This window comes from Enoplosus armatus, chromosome 10 (genome assembly GCF_043641665.1).
Source record: "Enoplosus armatus isolate fEnoArm2 chromosome 10, fEnoArm2.hap1, whole genome shotgun sequence".
NCBI classification, from domain to species: Eukaryota; Metazoa; Chordata; class Actinopteri; order Centrarchiformes; family Enoplosidae; genus Enoplosus; species Enoplosus armatus.
In genome coordinates this window covers 11,615,796-11,635,252 of record NC_092189.1, presented here as the reverse complement: position 1 = coordinate 11,635,252, position 19,457 = coordinate 11,615,796, and the positions used below count along the sequence as shown (strand labels likewise).

Here is a 19,457-nt window from a genome sequence, read left to right as displayed (position 1 = left end):
GGATAAACTGTCCTCTTGTTGAGTGAAAAAACGAAACGAGGATCTGAAAAGAAAGCGTTTCCTCAGGTTTAGACCAAGAGTGACGTCGGCGCAATACAATGTCTGACTCTCCTTCCTCCAATAAACTACCGTGAGAACGATGACCTCATCAGTGAGTGTCTTTTAGTGGAGAGCAGCGACGAAAATAGCCTTGTTTGAGCCTTTGCAACTTTTTAAAAACTAAAAAATGCTCTTATTTTAAACTAAGGAGTGCGAGTGGATTTAATCACAGTTTTAGAAACTAGAAATAAGTCTTTTGGTGACGTTTTCATTTCTGACTTCTAAACTTTTCTTCCCTATTAGGAGATGGAATCCTGGTAACCGGAGTAATTATTTTCTGCTTTCGTTCATTGTATAGGCCTATTTGCATTTGTCTAAAAACGTTTAGTTTATTTTTATCACACGTGTATACAGTGATTATGAAGGCATGTTTGACGATGTCATCTTTCCTTCTTGTTCTGTGAGTTTTACGCACAGTTGTCAGTGCGTAAAAACAGAGCCAAACATGATGAAATCAAAAGTGTCCGTGTGTGTATGATCAATAATTCGTACTGACAGTTACTTTTTATTCAATATGATATTAATGTGCGCCACATCTTGCCTAAATTCTCTTCCCAATACAGAATGTTTTCAGAAATATCCAGAGTGAAAAAACAAGAAAAAAACGATTTAGGAAAGAGAGAGTATACATGATTTATCAAATTGCTTGTTGAAATTCATAAAATGACATCAGTATTTAAAGAGAAACTAGATACCAGCCAGAGTGAAAAGACTTATCTAATGTTGTTAATGTGCATAATTACAATTTTACTTGTGATGCATGGTTCATTTTAGGTGGTTGTTAACTCTTTATTCTAAATAACTTCAAATAAGTGAAAAGAACAGTAAAAAATCTCAAGGGTTGACATGACAAGAAGGCCATGACTACTATGGCCACTTAGGAGTGGACTTGATGAATATTCACCTAGTGCATCTATTTGTAACACATTTAAATAGATCGTCTTCCCATACCTGCAGAGTGGACGCTGCTGAGTCACTAGTGTCTGTCAGTCCTGTGCCTCTCGGTATACTGGACACGATGTATCTGGAGCCCTTTGGCACAGGCTGTCTAACCACCAGCTTTCCTTTCCTGGTCTCCGCTAGAAACAGACTGTACCAGTAGGCATCGTTGGAGACCAGAGTGGAGTCAGCGATGGTGGAGTTCCTCTCACTGATCACGCTGTTCCTGCAGGGAGGAGCCGCTTTGCTGGGCTTTGGTTTCTGACACTTGAGCACGATGGTGACCAATATGGTGATCAGCAGGAGAAATGACACCGAGCCCAGACCGATGACCAAATACAGGTTCAGGTCTGAAAAGATGTCGTATTCTAGAGGCACCTCAGTCAAGTCAGAGTAGGCCTTAACGGCAGTCTCCACTGTGGACAGCTTGATGGTGACTGTAGCGGAGAGAGCAGGCTGCCCGTTGTCCTTGGCAACGACAACCAGTCGCTGGTGGCGCGGATCTCTGTAACTGAACATCCTCATAGTCCGGATCTCTCCGTTGTATTGGTCCAGACTGAACAAGGTGGCGTCGGTCACCTGTAGAAACTGGTAGGTAATCCGGGAGTTGTGCACCGAGTCGGTGTCCAAGGCTATCACCTTGGAAACCAGAGAGCCTTTATCGGTGGATCTGGGAATCTTTTCCTCCACCACCGAGCCGTGCGCGCGCCACGGAGAGACAATAACCGGAGCGTTGTCGTTCTGGTCCACAATGATGATGTGGACGGTCACGTTACTGCTGAGTGGAGGAGAGCCAGAGTCTCTGGCCTCGATGTGGAAAAGAAACTCCTTCTCGATTTCATAGTCAAAAGTCTTTAGTGCGTAAAGATTACCGTTCTCTGGATTGATGGAGAACAGCATGGACATGGAGGTGTTGGCTATCTCCTTCTCTAGGATGAAATAAACTAGATACTGGTTTTCATGGAGGTCAGGGTCAAAGGCAGTGAGGGAACTGAGCAAGGCCCCCGGAGCGTTATTCTCCATTACACGTATAGTATAAAACGACTGAGGGAACTTTGGAACATTGTCATTAACGTCCAGCAGTTCTAACGTCATAGTTTCATTGTCAGATAAAGGAGGAGAACCTCTGTCTGTCACAGTGAACGTGATGTCATATTCAGGAACCTTCTCACGGTCTAATGGCTCTGACACCACTAATTCATAATAGTTATCAGAGGACTCCCTCAGTTTGAAAGGCATATTATCTGGAACACGAAGATCAACCACTCCGTTGTCACCTGAGTCTTTATCACTGACACTAACTACAGCTATCACTGTGTCTATCGGTTCATTTTCTTTTATTGGACTTTGAAATGACTTAATAGATATTTGTGGGTGATTGTCATTCATATCTGTCACCTGTATTGTCAGTTTACACTGTCCAGATAAGGAGTTAGGCCCCTTATCCCTGGCAATAACCTCCATTTCATAAAGCTTCAAATCTTCATAATTTATCATCTCTCTCACTCTGATTTCACCATTTTCTGGATTCAAGTTAAACATCTGTTGCGTTCTCTCTGATGTATACAAACTATATGAATAAACAATGTCGGAATTGGACCCTTCATCTAAGTCAGTGGCGTTTAGTTTGACTACTAGACTGCCAATCGGTGAGTTTTCCATCACATCTACGACGTATTTGTCTTTGTCAAATGAAGGGGCGTTGTCGTTCACATCGAGCACGCGAACAATGATGCTGGCTGTACCTGTGCGCGTGGGAACTCCACCGTCCACAGCAGTGAGTATTAGATTATGAACACCCTGCTGCTCTCTATCTAAAGCTTTTTTCAGAATCAAATCTGCAAACTTTGTCCCATCTCTCCCGGTCTGAATTTCAATGGAGAAGTGTTCACTTGAGCTCAGATGGTAATCCTTCACAGAATTCGTTCCAACATCTGGGTCTGCAGCATTATTCAATGAGAATCTCTCTCCAACGGAACTTGATTCAGAGATGTCCAAATGCATCGTTCCCCGCCGAAAATGAGGGGCGTTGTCGTTAATGTCCGTGATTTCCACCTCAATATTAAACATTCGTATTGGGTTTTCAATCGTAGCGTCTAATCTAAGAAAGCACGATGTAGTTGTCTTCAAGGGGCATAACAACTCCCTGTCTATCCTCTCCAGAACGAACAGCTCTCCTGTGTCTTTGTTGATGTCAAGATATTTTTTATTGCCTACAACGTCTACGCGCATTTTTCTTTTGTTCAGAGTCTTTACGTCTAATCCCAAATCCGTCGCTAAATTAGCAACAATCGAGGCTTCCTCCATTTCTTCGGGAACAGAATAGTGGGTGACGGTGGACACCGTGTTCATGATGGCAGAAAGAAAGAGAAATGTTGAAACGTACCCTGTCCGGGAATACTGACGAGTTTGACCAGCCATTGAGGAAATCCGTATTTAAAACCTTGAAATTTGATGTTTGATGGAGAAAAGAGAAACCGTCCTTTCATTCAAAGATGAAAGTCAACGAGGGTCTTCAAGGAAAACGTTTCTTTATGCTGATATCAGCAGAGATTTGCGTGTAATATGTCTGCCTGTTCGGCTTCCAATGAACTATCGTGAGAGCGATGACTTCATCAGTGAGTGTGTTTTTGTGGAGAGCAGCGACGTGAATAGTCCCTTTTGAGCCTTTGCACCTCGTAAAATATCGAGGATTTCAAGGTTTCGTTACACAAAGTTAAATAATGTCTGAACATTTTTTTAGTTAAAAGAAAAAGTGTAATCAATTATTTGGCTTATGTTTTTTCCTGGTTTCTGATCTTGATTTTTCTTTGAGTGTGTGGGCAGGAACTACAAGTTTTCTTTCGGTTGTATTGTTTTTATAAGTGTGCACTGTTATTTTGTTACATTTTAATTACAAACATGCCACATAATATTCTCTCAGTGCAAAAATATAACGCCACAGCGCTCAGGTTTCACTTTTACGCGCCGATTTGTGTGCGTAAAATCATTCTAATGTGGTAAAAAAAAAAAAAAAGTGGCTTGAACGCGTATTGAGTCTCCATTTTAATGCATTTGCTAAATGCTCTCAGTAAATATTTTAGCTGTTTAAGTGATGTTGCCACACGCAGCACACACAGTTGCCTCATGACCTTTGCAATATCGAATTTAAGTCGAACCTAAATACCGTGTGCGAGAAAAAGTGATTTGTGGAAATTGCAAATGTCCAGTGGTTGCTCTAATGTTAAAAAAAAAAATAGTATTAACGTTTAAATGATATCTGGATGTAAACTTTGATTACAATCAGTATGGAGAATGTATAAATGTTTCTGTAGTTTACTCATTTAGAAAAAACTAACGAAAAAATGTGTATACCTACAAACTTTAAAGGTCCTGAAAATAATAAAAAGTTGGAAATCTTCAACATTGCAAGGTCAAACTGTGACGGTTATAAAATGTAGGGGTTTGCACGTTCATTTATGGTTATATTTGATGGACATTTTCAGAGAATAACATGCATATCACATGTTTAATTTAGGTTTTCCCATACCTGCAGAGTGGAAGCTGCTGAGTCGCTAGTGTCTGTCAGTCCTGTCCCTCTCGGTATACTGGACACGATGTATCTGGAGCCCTTTGGCACAGGCTGTCTAACCACCAGCTTTCCTTTCCTGGTCTCCGCCAGAAACAGACTGTACCAGTAGGCATCGTTGGAGACCAGAGTGGAGTCAGCGATGGTGGAGTTCCTCTCACTGATCACACTGTTCCTGCAGGGAGGAGCCGCTTTGCTGGGCTTTGGTTTCTGACACTTGAGCACGATGGTGACCAATATGGTGATCAGCAGGAGAAATGACACCGAGCCCAGACCGATGACCAAATACAGGTTCAGGTCTGAAAAGATGTCGTATTCTAGAGGCACCTCAGTCAAGTCAGAGTAGGCCTTAACGGCAGTCTCCACTGTGGACAGCTTGATGGTGACTGTAGCGGAGAGAGCAGGCTGCCCGTTGTCCTTGGCAACGACAACCAGTCGCTGGTGGCGCGGATCTCTGTAACTGAACATCCTCATAGTCCGGATCTCTCCGTTGTATTGGTCCAGACTGAACAAGGTGGCGTCGGTCACCTGTAGAAACTGGTAGGTAATCCGAGAGTTGTGCACCGAGTCGGTGTCCAAGGCTATCACCTTGGAAACCAGAGAGCCTTTATCGGTGGATCTGGGGATCTTTTCCTCCACCACCGAGCCGTGCGCGCGCCACGGAGAGACAATAACCGGAGCGTTGTCGTTCTGGTCCACAATGATGATGTGGACGGTCACGTTACTGCTGAGTGGAGGAGAGCCAGAGTCTCTGGCCTCGATGTGGAAAAGAAACTCCTTCTCGATTTCATAGTCAAAAGTCTTTAGTGCGTAAAGATTACCGTTCTCTGGATTGATGGAGAACAGCATGGACATGGAGGTGTTGGCTATCTCCTTCTCTAGGATGAAATAAACTAGATACTGGTTTTCATGGAGGTCAGGGTCAAAGGCAGTGAGGGAACTGAGCAAGGCCCCCGGAGCGTTATTCTCCATTACACGTATAGTATAAAACGACTGAGGGAACTGTGGAACATTGTCGTTAACGTCCAGCAGTTCTAACGTCATAGTTTCATTGTCAGATAAAGTAGGAGAACCTCTGTCTGTCACAGTGAACGTGATGTCATATTCGGGAACTTTCTCACGGTCTAATGGCTCTGACACCACTAATTCATAATAGTTATCAGAGGACTCCCTCAGTTTGAAAGGCATATTATCTGGAACACGAAGATCAACCACTCCGTTGTCACCCGAGTCTTTATCACTGACACTAACTACAGCTATCACTGTGTCTAATTCTATGTTTTCATTGACTGGACTCTGAAAGGATTTAATAGATATTTCTGGATGGTTGTCATTCATGTCTTCAACCAGAATCTTTATGGTACATTGTCCTGACAGACTGTTGGCTCCTTTGTCAGTTGCTATAACTTCCATATCATAAATCCTGAAATCTTCATAATTTAACATTCCTTTAACGGTAATTTCACCAGTAGAAGGATTCAAGTTAAATGTTTCTTGTGTTTTCTCTGATGTATATAAACTGTATGAGTATGTAACATCAGAATTTGACCCCTCATCTGAGTCTGATGCATTGAGATGAATAACAAGGCTCCCTATAGGAAAATTTTCCATTATTTTAACACTGTATATTTGTTTGTCAAATGTAGGTGCATTGTCATTGGTGTCTAAAACATGAACAATAACACCTGCAGTGCCAGAACGAGCAGGTGTGCCTCCATCTACAGCTGTGAGTATTAAATTATGAACAGCTTTCTGCTCCCGATCTAAAGTCTTTTTCAAAATCAAATCGGCAAACTTCGACCCATCTCTTCCAGTCTGAACTTCAATAGTAAAGTGTTCATTTTCACTTAGGTGGTATGTTTTCACTGAATTGCTTCCAACATCAGGATCAACAGCATTGCTTAATGAAAATCTTTCCCCAGCAGGCGTTGACTCAGATATATCCAAATGTATGGCGTCTCTTCGAAACTGTGGGGCGTTGTCGTTCATATCCAAAATTTCTAGCTCAATGTTAAATATCCGCAAAGGATTTTCAAGTATTACTTCCATTTTCAAGTAGCACAATGTCAGTGTTTTTGTACAAAGGTATTCCCTGTCAATTTTCTCTACTACATAAAGCTCACCCGTCTCTTTGTTCACGTCCAAATATTTTTTGTTGGCGATAAGGTCAAGACGCATCTTCCTCTGATTCAGTGTTTTGACATCCAGGCTGAGATCGGCAGCAAGGCTGGCCACAACTGATCCTTCCTTCATCTCCTCGGGTATGGAATAATGAGTGACTGATGCAGTTCCATGATGAACGAAAGAAAATAGAATAACAAACGCCACGCACCTTTTCCATGACTGCATTGTTACGTCGGACCGCATTATCGCTCTTCTTTTCACCGCTTGTAGCACGCCAGTCGATATAAAGCGCATGTCCGCTGATTTACAACTTCGCTATTAAGATCTCCGTCCAGCACGTTTTGTGGAAATTTAAATCAGTGAAAATTTGGACGTGTAAAACACCGAAGACGCTTTCTAGCCTTAAATGTGACTTTCAGCACCACGGAGCTGTCCGGCTGTTTGAAAGCTTTTCCGTTTTTACAGTGATTCAGTGTCATGGCGACCGTCTGTTGGTATTTTATCGAGTGAACAGCGCCACTCCTTCCAAATTGCAGAATGATGTATTTAAAATGAGGTAGCGTATTAAAGGAACCATATTTTAAAGTCTGAAGTTGAGCTCAAGATGAATGACTGCTGCATATATTGTTCAAAAGAATTATGTTGGTGAATTTTCTTTTGTCAACATTTTTTTCATAACATTATATACTCAGGTAGTATACATAATGTATGTAAATGGGAAGTTGAATGACAATAAACACCACAACCTACGGGAGAAGATTTAATTTTGGTCGTACCTGCAGAGTAGAAGCTGCTGAGTCGCTAGTGTCTGTCAGTCCTGTGCCTCTCGGTATACTGGACACGATGTATCTGGAGCCCTTTGGCACAGGCTGTCTAACCACCAGCTTTCCTTTCCTGGTCTCCGCCAGAAACAGACTGTACCAGTAGGCATCGTTGGAGACCAGAGTGGAGTCAGCGATGGTGGAGTTCCTCTCACTGATCACGCTGTTCCTGCAGGGAGGAGCCGCTTTGCTGGGCTTTGGTTTCTGACACTTGAGCACGATGGTGACCAATATGGTGATCAGCAGGAGAAATGACACCGAGCCCAGACCGATGACCAAATACAGGTTCAGGTCTGAAAAGATGTCGTATTCTAGAGGCACCTCAGTCAAGTCAGAGTAGGCCTTAACGGCAGTCTCCACTGTGGACAGCTTGATGGTGACTGTAGCGGAGAGAGCAGGCTGCCCGTTGTCCTTGGCAACGACAACCAGTCGCTGGTGGCGCGGATCTCTGTAACTGAACATCCTCATAGTCCGGATCTCTCCGTTGTATTGGTCCAGACTGAACAAGGTGGCGTCGGTCACCTGTAGAAACTGGTAGGTAATCCGGGAGTTGTGCACCGAGTCGGTGTCCAAGGCTATCACCTTGGAAACCAGAGAGCCTTTATCGGTGGATCTGGGGATCTTTTCCTCCACCACCGAGCCGTGCGCGCGCCACGGAGAGACAATAACCGGAGCGTTGTCGTTCTGGTCCACAATGATGATGTGGACGGTCACGTTACTGCTGAGTGGAGGAGAGCCAGAGTCTCTGGCCTCGATGTGGAAAAGAAACTCCTTCTCGATTTCATAGTCAAAAGTCTTTAGTGCGTAAAGGTTACCGTTCTCTGGATTGATGGAGAACAGCATGGACATGGAGGTGTTGGCTATCTCCTTCTCTAGGATGAAATAAACTAGATACTGGTTTTCATGGAGGTCAGGATCAAAGGCAGTGAGGGAACTGAGCAAGGCCCCCGGAGCGTTATTCTCCATTACACGTATAGTATAAAACGACTGAGGGAACTGTGGAACATTGTCATTAACGTCCAGCAGTTCTAACGTCATAGTTTCATTGTCAGATAAAGGAGGAGAACCTCTGTCTGTCACAGTGAACGTGATGTCATATTCAGGAACCTTCTCACGGTCTAATGGCTCTGACACCACTAATTCATAACAGTTATCAGAGGACTCCCTCAGTTTGAAAGGCATATTATCTGGAACATGAAGATCAACCACTCCGTTGTCGCCTGAGTCTTTATCACTGACACTAACTACAGCTATCACTGTGTCTAATTCTATGTTTTCATTGACTGGACTCTGAAAGGATTTAATAGATATTTCTGGATGGTTGTCATTCATGTCTTCAACGACAATTTTGAGTTTACATTGTCCTGACAGACTGTTGACTCCTTTATCAGTTGCTATAACTTCCATATCAAAAATTCTTAAATCTTCATAATTCAACACTCCTTTTACAGTAATTTCACCAGTGTTTGGGTTCAAATGAAACGTTTCTTGCGTTTTCTCAGACGTATACAGACTGTATGAGTACATTAAATCAGAATTGGAACCTTCATCTAAATCTGTCGCATTGAGATGAATAACAAGACTTCCAATGGGAGAATTTTCCATTACACTGACGTGGTAGCTCTCTTCTTCAAATGCAGGGGCGTTGTCATTTGTGTCTAAAACATGAACAATAATGCTGGCAGTACCAGAACGAGACGGAATACCGCCATCTACAGCTGTGAGTATTAAATTATGAACAGCCTGATACTCTCGATCCAAAGTCTTTTTCAGGATTAAATCAGCAAATTTTGATCCATCTCTTCCAGTTTGAATTTCTATTGTGAAATAATCACTTCCGCTCAAGTGGTATGTTTTCACTGAGTTTGAACCAACGTCTGGGTCAACTGCATTGCTCACAGAAAATCGCTCACCAGCCTGCGTAGCCTCTGAAATATCTAAATCTATCGTGTCTCTTCTAAAATGAGGCGCGTTGTCATTTATGTCCATTATCTCTAATTCGATATAAAATATTCTTTTGGGGTTTTCGATTATAGCTTCCATTTTCAGATAGCAGGATGTCTTGGCGGGACATAGAGACTCTCTGTCAATACGTTCAACAATGTACAGCTCCCCTGTTTCTTTGTTCACGTCCAGATATTTCCTATTGGTAATGATATCTATGCGCATTTTCCGTTCGACCAATGCTTTCACATCTAGTCCCAAATCTCCAGCTAAATTTGCGACGACAGAGCCTTCTTCGAGTTCCTCAGGAACAGAATAGTGTGTTACAGCTAACGTGGAATGTAAGGTGGCAACGATAAGAATAATTGTCCACACATACCTTTTCCAATATTCAGAACAGATAAAACCTTCCATTGTTACCCCAGATCTTTGTTTTCTTCAGTGTAGTCTGAACCGCTCCGCATAGGATTTAGTACTACTGTGAAAATTCAGTCAGATTCCCAAACGTAATGAAAGTACAGACGCTGAAAAATCCTTACAATCCAAATGCATTCGGCACCAGGAGCTGTTCATTCGCCTTTCCCTCCGCTTCATTGAAATGAGGACTGTCATGGCGACTGTGATGTCACATAAGTATGTATGTCTGGGAAACAGCGACGCTGCGTCCAAAAAACAGACCCTCTCATCAATGTTTGTAATATGAAAATTTAAATTAGACCTACTGTTGTGTACCATGAGCCAGCCTCAACCATGACACATTGTTTAGTATATTGGGGAAGTTTTTTTTAATCGTCTTATTTAACTGGTGTGGAGTGTGGTGAGTTTTAGTTTTTTCTTAAACCTTTAAGTTCTCTCTGACGTTGGTTCTTTGACTTTTTAACACGATTGTAATCAAATGATGTTGTTCTGCCTCAGATAATTTAGTGGGTTTTTTGTAGGCTTATTTCATTTAATATTTTATTGATATGCTGAATGAGTAGTAACCATGTGCCCAAACCTGAATAATATATTGTAAAGAACGGCAGTAAGGAATAATAGTTTTTAAAATGTTTTAAAAAAAACTTTTAATTGCTTCACTTTAAAATAATTTATTTATACACTGGGGTTTCTATTAAAATATGAATTAAATGTCAGGACATTTATTATACGATTAAAAGTAAAAACGAATACTTTAATTGTTTATTACTTTTACGCGTATGTTTCCTCTGTTGCATAAAACAAAAGAAAGAGGCGTAGGTGTGTCTTAAATGAGCACCTATTTGTTCTCAGTTACAAAACTAACAGAGAAAACAAAATTCAGAGAAAGTTTGCAAATACCATCATCCCATATCGAAATACAGAAAAATCCGTAAATGAACCGAACAGATCTCATATGGTATTACAGCCGATACAGGTGTTGGATTATGAGTGGACTTTATAGTTATTCACGAAGTATATCTGTGTGTAACTCATGTTAAAGTAAATATTGTTCCCATACCTGCAGAGTGGAAGCTGCTGAGTCGCTAGTGTCTGTCAGTCCTGTGCCTCTCGGTATACTGGACACGATGTATCTGGAGCCCTTTGGCACAGGCTGTCTAACCACCAGCTTTCCTTTCCTGGTCTCCGCTAGAAACAGACTGTACCAGTAGGCATCGTTGGAGACCAGAGTGGAGTCAGCGATGGTGGAGTTCCTCTCACTGATCACACTGTTCCTGCAGGGAGGAGCCGCTTTGCTGGGCTTTGGTTTCTGACACTTGAGCACGATGGTGACCAATATGGTGATCAGCAGGAGAAATGACACCGAGCCCAGACCGATGACCAAATACAGGTTCAGGTCTGAAAAGATGTCGTATTCTAGAGGCACCTCAGTCAAGTCAGAGTAGGCCTTAACGGCAGTCTCCACTGTGGACAGCTTGATGGTGACTGTAGCGGAGAGAGCAGGCTGCCCGTTGTCCTTGGCAACGACAACCAGTCGCTGGTGGCGCGGATCTCTGTAACTGAACATCCTCATAGTCCGGATCTCTCCGTTGTATTGGTCCAGACTGAACAAGGTGGCGTCGGTCACCTGTAGAAACTGGTAGGTAATCCGGGAGTTGTGCACCGAGTCGGTGTCCAAGGCTATCACCTTGGAAACCAGAGAGCCTTTATCGGTGGATCTGGGGATCTTTTCCTCCACCACCGAGCCGTGCGCGCGCCACGGAGAGACAATAACCGGAGCGTTGTCGTTCTGGTCCACAATGATGATGTGGACGGTCACGTTACTGCTGAGTGGAGGAGAGCCAGAGTCTCTGGCCTCGATGTGGAATAGAAACTCCTTCTCGATCTCATAGTCAAAAGTCTTTAGTGCGTAAAGGTTACCGTTCTCTGGATTGATGGAGAACAGCATGGACATGGAGGTGTTGGCTATCTCCTTCTCTAGGATGAAATAAACTAGATACTGGTTTTCATGGAGGTCAGGATCAAACGCAGTGAGGGAACTGAGCAAGGCCCCCGGAGCGTTATTCTCCATTACACGTATAGTATAAAACGACTGAGGGAACTGTGGAACATTGTCGTTAACGTCCAGCAGTTCTAACGTCATAGTTTCATTGTCAGATAAAGGAGGAGAACCTCTGTCTGTCACAGTGAACGTGATGTCATATTCAGGAACCTTCTCACGGTCTAATGGCTCTGACACCACCAATTCATAATAGTTATCAGAGGACTCCCTCAGTTTGAAAGGCATATTATCTGGAACACGAAGATCAACCACTCCGTTGTCACCTGAGTCTTTATCACTGACACTAACTACAGCTATCACTGTGTCTAATTCTATGTTTTCATTGACTGGACTCTGAAAGGATTTAATAGATATTTCTGGATGGTTGTCATTCATGTCTTCAACCAGAATCTTTATGGTACATTGTCCTGACAGACTGTTGGCTCCTTTATCAGTTGCTATAACTTCCATATCATAAATCCTGAAATCTTCATAATTTAACATTCCTTTAACGGTAATTTCACCAGTAGAAGGATTCAGATTAAATGTTTCTTGCGTTTTCTCTGACGTATATAAACTGTATGAGTATGTAACATCAGAATTTGACCCCTCATCTGAGTCCGTTGCATTGAGATGAACAACAAGACTTCCAATGGGAGAATTTTCCATTATTTTTAGATTATAACTCACTTTGTCAAAAGTAGGAGTGTTGTCATTAGTGTCTAAAACATGAACAATAATGCTGGCAGTGCCAGAACGAGCAGGTGTGCCTCCATCTACAGCTGTGAGTATTAAATTATGAACAGCTTTCTGCTCCCGATCTAAAGTCTTTGTTAAGATTAATTCAGCGAATTTCGACCCATCTCGTCCCGTCTGAACTTCAATATTAAAATGTTCACTTTCACTCAGATGGTATGTTTTCACTGAATTGCTTCCAACATCAGGATCAACTGCATTGCTGAGAGAGAATCTCTCCCCTTTCGGCGTCGCTTCAGATATATCTAAATGAATGGCGTCTCGTCGAAACTGTGGGGCGTTGTCGTTCATATCTAACATTTCTACTTCTATGTTAAAAATTCGTAATGGGTTTTCTAGTATTACCTCCAGTTTGAGATAGCAAGACGTTGACGACTTTGTAGGGCAAAGGTATTCCCTGTCAATCTTCTCAACAATATACAGCTCACCAGTCTCTTTGTTCACGTCCAGATATTTCTTATTTGCAATGATGTCAAGACGCATCTTCCTCTGATTCAGTGTTTTAACATCCAGGCTGAGATCAGTAGCCAGGTTCGCTACAACTGATCCTTCTTTCATTTCCTCTGGTATTGAATAATGAGTCACTGAAGTCGATATGTGTTGAACGAAAAAACAAAGAATAACAAGCAGCACGTACCTTTTGCAAGACTGCATTGTTTCAGAGGACCGCATTGTTGTGCGTGGGTTCACCGAAATTCGTGCAATATAATGTGCATTTCCAGTAATATTCAAAAAAATTTCACGGCCCTGAGGTTAAACATATTTTTATCATTTTAATCCCGAGGATATGTCGGCGCAGAAACAGAGCGATCGCGTTTTCGGCGAAGCGTTTCAGCACCACAGAGCTGTCCGGTTTCTTCGACTTGCCCTAATGACAACGATTCACTGTCATGGCGTTCATGGGCTGTTTTTTTATTAAGGAAACAGCGCCACCTTTTGCATTTTGACACACCTTGTGTTGAACATGAAGCACAGTGGAATGCATTTTAAGTATTAAATGTGGTTTTAAAATGACTTATTTTTTCAGATTTTGCTAGAGAGAATCATCAGACTGATAAAGATTTGTAATCTCAAAATGTCTATGATGGGACATAAAATGTCGCCTTAAATTGATAGATGATCAATTCAAAACCAAATGCACATTGGACTCTTACCTGCAGAGTAGAAGCTGCTGAGTCGCTCGTGTCTGTCAGTCCTGTGCCTCTCGGTATACTGGACACGATGTATCTGGAGCCCTTTGGCACAGGCTGTCTAACCACCAGCTTTCCTTTCCTGGTCTCCGCTAGAAACAGACTGTACCAGTAGGCATCGTTGGAGACCAGAGTGGAGTCAGCGATGGTGGAGTTCCTCTCACTGATCACACTGTTCCTGCAGGGAGGAGCCGCTTTGCTGGGCTTTGGTTTCTGACACTTGAGCACGATGGTGACCAATATGGTGATCAGCAGGAGAAATGACACCGAGCCCAGACCGATGACCAAATACAGGTTCAGGTCTGAAAAGATGTCGTATTCTAGAGGCACCTCAGTCAAGTCAGAGTAGGCCTTAACGGCAGTCTCCACTGTGGACAGCTTGATGGTGACTGTAGCGGAGAGAGCAGGCTGCCCGTTGTCCTTGGCAACGACAACCAGTCGCTGGTGGCGCGGATCTCTGTAACTGAACATCCTCATAGTCCGGATCTCTCCGTTGTATTGGTCCAGACTGAACAAGGTGGCGTCGGTCACCTGTAGAAACTGGTAGGTAATCCGGGAGTTGTGCACCGAGTCGGTGTCCAAGGCTATCACCTTGGAAACCAGAGAGCCTTTATCGGTGGATCTGGGGATCTTTTCCTCCACCACCGAGCCGTGCGCGCGCCACGGAGAGACAATAACCGGAGCGTTGTCGTTCTGGTCCACAATGATGATGTGGACGGTCACGTTACTGCTGAGTGGAGGAGAGCCAGAGTCTCTGGCCTCGATGTGGAAAAGAAACTCCTTCTCGATCTCATAGTCAAAAGTCTTTAGTGCGTAAAGATTACCGTTCTCTGGATTGATGGAGAACAGCATGGACATGGAGGTGTTGGCTATCTCCTTCTCTAGGATGAAATAAACTAGATACTGGTTTTCATGGAGGTCAGGGTCAAAGGCAGTGAGGGAACTGAGCAAGGCCCCCGGAGCGTTATTCTCCATTACACGTATAGTATAAAACGACTGAGGGAACTGTGGAACATTGTCATTAACGTCCAGCAGTTCTAACGTCATAGTTTCATTGTCAGATAAAGGAGGAGAACCTCTGTCTGTCACAGTGAACGTGATGTCATATTCAGGAACCTTCTCACGGTCTAATGGCTCTGACACCACTAATTCATAATAGTTATCAGAGGACTCCCTCAGTTTGAAAGGCATATTATCTGGAACACGAAGATCAACCACTCCGTTGTCACCTGAGTCTTTATCACTGACACTAACTACAGCTATCACTGTGTCTAATTCTATGTTTTCATTGACTGGACTCTGAAAGGATTTAATAGATATTTCTGGATGGTTGTCATTCATGTCTTCAACCAGAATCTTTATGGTACATTGTCCTGACAGACTGTTGGCTCCTTTATCAGTTGCTATAACTTCCATATCATAAATCCTGAAATCTTCATAATTTAACATTCCTTTAACGGTAATTTCACCAGTAGAAGGATTCAGATTAAATGTTTCTTGCGTTTTCTCTGACGTATATAAACTGTATGAGTATGTAACATCAGAATTTGACCCCTCATCTGAATCCGTTGCATTGAGATGAACAACCAGACTTCCAATGGGAGAATTTTCCATTATTTTTAGATTATAACTCACTTTGTCAAAAGTAGGAGTGTTGTCGTTTGTGTCCAAAACACGAACAATAACACTTGCAGTGCCAGAACGAGCAGGTGTGCCTCCATCTACAGCTGTGAGTATTAAATTATGAACAGCTTTCTGCTCCCGATCTAAGGTTTTTGTTAAAATTAATTCAGCAAACTTCGACCCATCTCGTCCCGTCTGAACTTCAATATTAAAATGTTCACTTTCACTCAGATGGTATGTTTTCACTGTATTGCTTCCAACATCAGGATCAACTGCATTGCTGAGAGAGAATCTCTCCCCTTTCGGCGTCGCTTCAGATATATCTAAATGTATGACGTCTCGTCGAAACTGTGGGGCGTTGTCGTTCATATCCAGAATTTCTACTTCTATGTTAAAAATGCGCACTGGGTTTTCTAGTATTACCTCCAGTTTGAGATAGCAAGACGTTGACGACTTTGTGTTGCAAATGTATTCCCTGTCAATCTTCTCAACAATATACAGCTCACCAGTCTCTTTGTTCACGTCCAGATATTTCTTATTTCCAATGATGTCAAGACGCATCTTCCTCTGATTCAGTGTTTTAACATCCAGGCTGAGATCAGTAGCCAGGTTTGCTACAACTGATCCTTCTTTCATTTCCTCTGGTATTGAATAATGAGTCACTGAAGTCGATATGTGTTGAACGAAAGAAGAAAGAATAACGAGCAGCACGTACCTTTTGCAAGACTGCATTGTTTCAGAGGACCGCATTGTTGTGTGTGGATACACCGAAATTCACCCAAAACAATGTGCATTTCCAGTGATATTTAAAAAAAATTCACGGCCCTGAGGTAAACCATATTTTTATCATTTTAATCCCGAGGATATGTCGGCGCAGAAACAGAGCGATCGCGTTTTCGGCGAAGCGTTTCAGCACCACAGAGCTGTCCGGTTTCTTCGACTTGCCCTAATGACAACGATTCACTGTCATGGCGTTCATGGGCTGTTTTTTTGTTAAGGAAACAGCGCCACCTTTTGCATTTTGACACACCTTGTGTTGAACATGAAGCACAGTAACATGAATTTCATAGATTAAATGTGAATTTAAATGTACTTCTTTATTTTGGGATATTGCTTAACGAATTACTAGATCGGAAAAGAGTTGCAGACTTAAGATGTCTATGATGGGGAAAAAATGTCACTTAATATTGATAGATGATGAATTTAAAACCAAATGCACATTGGACTCTTACCTGCAGAGTAGAAGCTGCTGAGTCGCTCGTGTCTGTCAGTCCTGTCCCTCTCGGTATACTGGACACGATGTATCTGGAGCCCTTTGGCACAGGCTGTCTAACCACCAGCTTTCCTTTCCTGGTCTCCGCTAGAAACAGACTGTACCAGTAGGCATCGTTGGAGACCAGAGTGGAGTCAGCGATGGTGGAGTTCCTCTCACTGATCACACTGTTCCTGCAGGGAGGAGCCGCTTTGCTGGCCTTTGGTTTCTGACACTTGAGCACGATGGTGACCAATATGGTGATCAGCAGGAGAAATGACACCGAGCCCAGACCGATGACCAAATACAGGTTCAGGTCTGAAAAGATGTCGTATTCTAGAGGCACCTCAGTCAAGTCAGAGTAGGCCTTAACGGCAGTCTCCACTGTGGACAGCTTGATGGTGACTGTAGCGGAGAGAGCAGGCTGCCCGTTGTCCTTGGCAACGACAACCAGTCGCTGGTGGCGCGGATCTCTGTAACTGAACATCCTCATAGTCCGGATCTCTCCGTTGTATTGGTCCAGACTGAACAAGGTGGCGTCGGTCACCTGTAGAAACTGGTAGGTAATCCGGGAGTTGTGCACCGAGTCGGTGTCCAAGGCTATCACCTTGGAAACCAGAGAGCCTTTATCGGTGGATCTGGGAATCTTTTCCTCCACCACCGAGCCGTGCGCGCGCCACGGAGAGACAATAACCGGAGCGTTGTCGTTCTGGTCCACAATGATGATGTGGACGGTCACGTTACTGCTGAGTGGAGGAGAGCCAGAGTCTCTGGCCTCGATGTGGAAAAGAAACTCCTTCTCGATTTCATAGTCAAAAGTCTTTAGTGCGTAAAGATTACCGTTCTCTGGATTGATGGAGAACAGCATGGACATGGAGGTGTTGGCTATCTCCTTCTCTAGGATGAAATAAACTAGATACTGGTTTTCATGGAGGTCAGGATCAAACGCAGTGAGGGAACTGAGCAAGGCCCCCGGAGCGTTATTCTCCATTACACGTATAGTATAAAACGACTGAGGGAACTGTGGAACATTGTCATTAACGTCCAGCAGTTCTAACGTCATAGTTTCATTGTCAGATAAAGGAGGAGAACCTCTGTCTGTCACAGTGAACGTGATGTCATATTCTGGAACCTTCTCACGGTCTAATGGCTCTGACACCACTAATTCATAATAGTTATCAGAGGACTCCCTCAGTTTGAAAGGCATATTATCTGGAACATGAAGATCAACCACTCCGTTGTCACCTGAATCTTTATCACTGACACTAACTACAGCTATCACTGTGTCTAATTCTATGTTTTCATTGACTGGACTCTGAAAGGATTTAATAGATATTTCTGGATGGTTGTCATTCATGTCTTCAACCAGAATCTTTATGGTACATTGTCCTGACAGACTGTTGGCTCCTTTATCAGTTGCTATAACTTCCATATCATAAATCCTGAAATCTTCATAATTTAACATTCCTTTAACGGTAATTTCACCAGTAGAAGGATTCAAATTAAATGTTTCTTGCGTTTTCTCTGACGTATATAAACTGTATGAGTATGTAACATCAGAATTTGACCCCTCATCTGAGTCCGTTGCATTGAGATGAACAACAAGACTTCCAATTGGAGAATTTTCCATTATTTTTAGATTATAACTCACTTTGTCAAAAGTAGGAGTGTTGTCGTTTGTGTCCAAAACACGAACAATAACACTTGCAGTGCCAGAACGAGCAGGTGTGCCTCCATCTACAGCTGTGAGTATTAAATTATGAACAGCTTTCTGCTCCCGATCTAAGATTTTTGTTAATATTAATTCAGCAAACTTCGACCCATCTCGTCCCGTCTGAACTTCAATATTAAAATGTTCACTTTCACTCAGATGGTATGTTTTCACTGAATTACTGCCAGCATCAGGATCAACTGCATTGCTGAGAGAGAATCTCTCCCCTTTTGGCGTCGCTTCAGATATATCTAAATGTATGACGTCTCGTCGAAACTGTGGGGCGTTGTCGTTCATATCCAAAATCTCTACTTCTATGTTAAAAATTCGTACTGGGTTTTCTAGTATTACCTCCATTTTCAAGTAGCACAATGTCAGCATTTTTGTGCAAAGGTATTCCCTGTCAATCTTCTCAACAATATACAGCTCACCAGTCTCTTTGTTCACGTCCAGATATTTCTTATTTGCAATGATGTCAAGACGCATCTTCCTCTGATTCAGTGTTTTAACATCCAGGCTGAGATCAGTAGCCAGGTTCGCTACAACTGATCCTTCTTTCATTTCCTCTGGTATTGAATAATGAGTCACTGAAGTCGATATGTGTTGAACGAAAAAACAAAGAATAACAAGCAGCACGTACCTTTTGCAAGACTGCATTGTTTCAGAGGACCGCATTGTTGTGTGTGGGTTCACGGAAATTCGTGCAATATAATGTGCATTTCCAGTAATATTCAAAAAAAAATTCACGGCCCTGAGGTTAAACATATTTTTATCATTTTAATCCCGAGGATATGTCGGCGCAGAAACAGAGCGATCGCGTTTTCGGCGAAGCGTTTCAGCACCACAGAGCTGTCCGGTTTCTTCGACTTGCCCTAATGACAACGATTCACTGTCATGGCGTTCATGGGCTGTTTTTTTTTATTAAGGAAACAGCGCCACCTTTTGCATTTTGACACACTATGTGCTCAATAT

At 42.8% G+C, this 19,457-nt stretch overlaps 6 protein-coding genes across 6 annotated transcripts; all 6 read right to left on the bottom strand.

Annotated features, from left to right (window-relative positions):
• Positions 1 to 479: 479 nt before the first annotated feature.
• LOC139291710 (protocadherin alpha-C2-like) lies at positions 480 to 3,459 on the bottom strand. Its single transcript, XM_070913815.1, has 2 exons — positions 1,051 to 3,459; positions 480 to 497 (listed from the first exon to the last, which is right to left on the bottom strand). The coding sequence occupies exons 1-2, from the start codon at positions 3,457 to 3,459 to the stop codon at positions 480 to 482; spliced, it is 2,427 nt and encodes an 808-aa protein (XP_070769916.1).
• Positions 3,460 to 4,546: 1,087 nt separating this feature from the next.
• LOC139291709 (protocadherin alpha-C2-like) lies at positions 4,547 to 6,973 on the bottom strand. Its single transcript, XM_070913814.1, has one exon. The coding sequence runs from the start codon at positions 6,971 to 6,973 to the stop codon at positions 4,547 to 4,549; it is 2,427 nt and encodes an 808-aa protein (XP_070769915.1).
• Positions 6,974 to 7,476: 503 nt separating this feature from the next.
• LOC139291708 (protocadherin alpha-C2-like) lies at positions 7,477 to 9,909 on the bottom strand. Its single transcript, XM_070913813.1, has one exon. The coding sequence runs from the start codon at positions 9,907 to 9,909 to the stop codon at positions 7,477 to 7,479; it is 2,433 nt and encodes an 810-aa protein (XP_070769914.1).
• An 851-nt stretch (positions 9,910 to 10,760) lies between these two features.
• On the bottom strand, positions 10,761 to 13,381 carry LOC139291707 (protocadherin alpha-C2-like). The gene is made up of 2 exons (XM_070913812.1): positions 10,973 to 13,381; positions 10,761 to 10,772 (listed from the first exon to the last, which is right to left on the bottom strand). The coding sequence occupies exons 1-2, from the start codon at positions 13,379 to 13,381 to the stop codon at positions 10,761 to 10,763; spliced, it is 2,421 nt and encodes an 806-aa protein (XP_070769913.1).
• Positions 13,382 to 13,788: 407 nt separating this feature from the next.
• Positions 13,789 to 16,272, bottom strand: LOC139291705 (protocadherin alpha-C2-like). The gene has a single exon (XM_070913810.1). It carries the CDS (start codon positions 16,270 to 16,272, stop codon positions 13,789 to 13,791), a length of 2,484 nt encoding a protein of 827 aa, XP_070769911.1.
• Positions 16,273 to 16,703: 431 nt separating this feature from the next.
• On the bottom strand, positions 16,704 to 19,160 carry LOC139291704 (protocadherin alpha-C2-like). The gene has a single exon (XM_070913809.1). It carries the CDS (start codon positions 19,158 to 19,160, stop codon positions 16,704 to 16,706), a length of 2,457 nt encoding a protein of 818 aa, XP_070769910.1.
• Positions 19,161 to 19,457: the final 297 nt, after the last annotated feature.

Excerpts from the sequence above, each read along its gene's own strand:
- LOC139291710 (XM_070913815.1), bottom strand. The coding sequence starts at position 3,459 with ATGGCTGGTCAAACTCGTCAGTATTCCCGGACAGGGTACGTTTCAACA.
- LOC139291709 (XM_070913814.1), bottom strand. The coding sequence starts at position 6,973 with ATGCGGTCCGACGTAACAATGCAGTCATGGAAAAGGTGCGTGGCGTTT.
- LOC139291708 (XM_070913813.1), bottom strand. The coding sequence starts at position 9,909 with ATGGAAGGTTTTATCTGTTCTGAATATTGGAAAAGGTATGTGTGGACA.
- LOC139291707 (XM_070913812.1), bottom strand. The coding sequence starts at position 13,381 with ATGCGGTCCTCTGAAACAATGCAGTCTTGCAAAAGGTACGTGCTGCTT.
- LOC139291705 (XM_070913810.1), bottom strand. The coding sequence starts at position 16,272 with ATGCGGTCCTCTGAAACAATGCAGTCTTGCAAAAGGTACGTGCTGCTC.
- LOC139291704 (XM_070913809.1), bottom strand. The coding sequence starts at position 19,160 with ATGCGGTCCTCTGAAACAATGCAGTCTTGCAAAAGGTACGTGCTGCTT.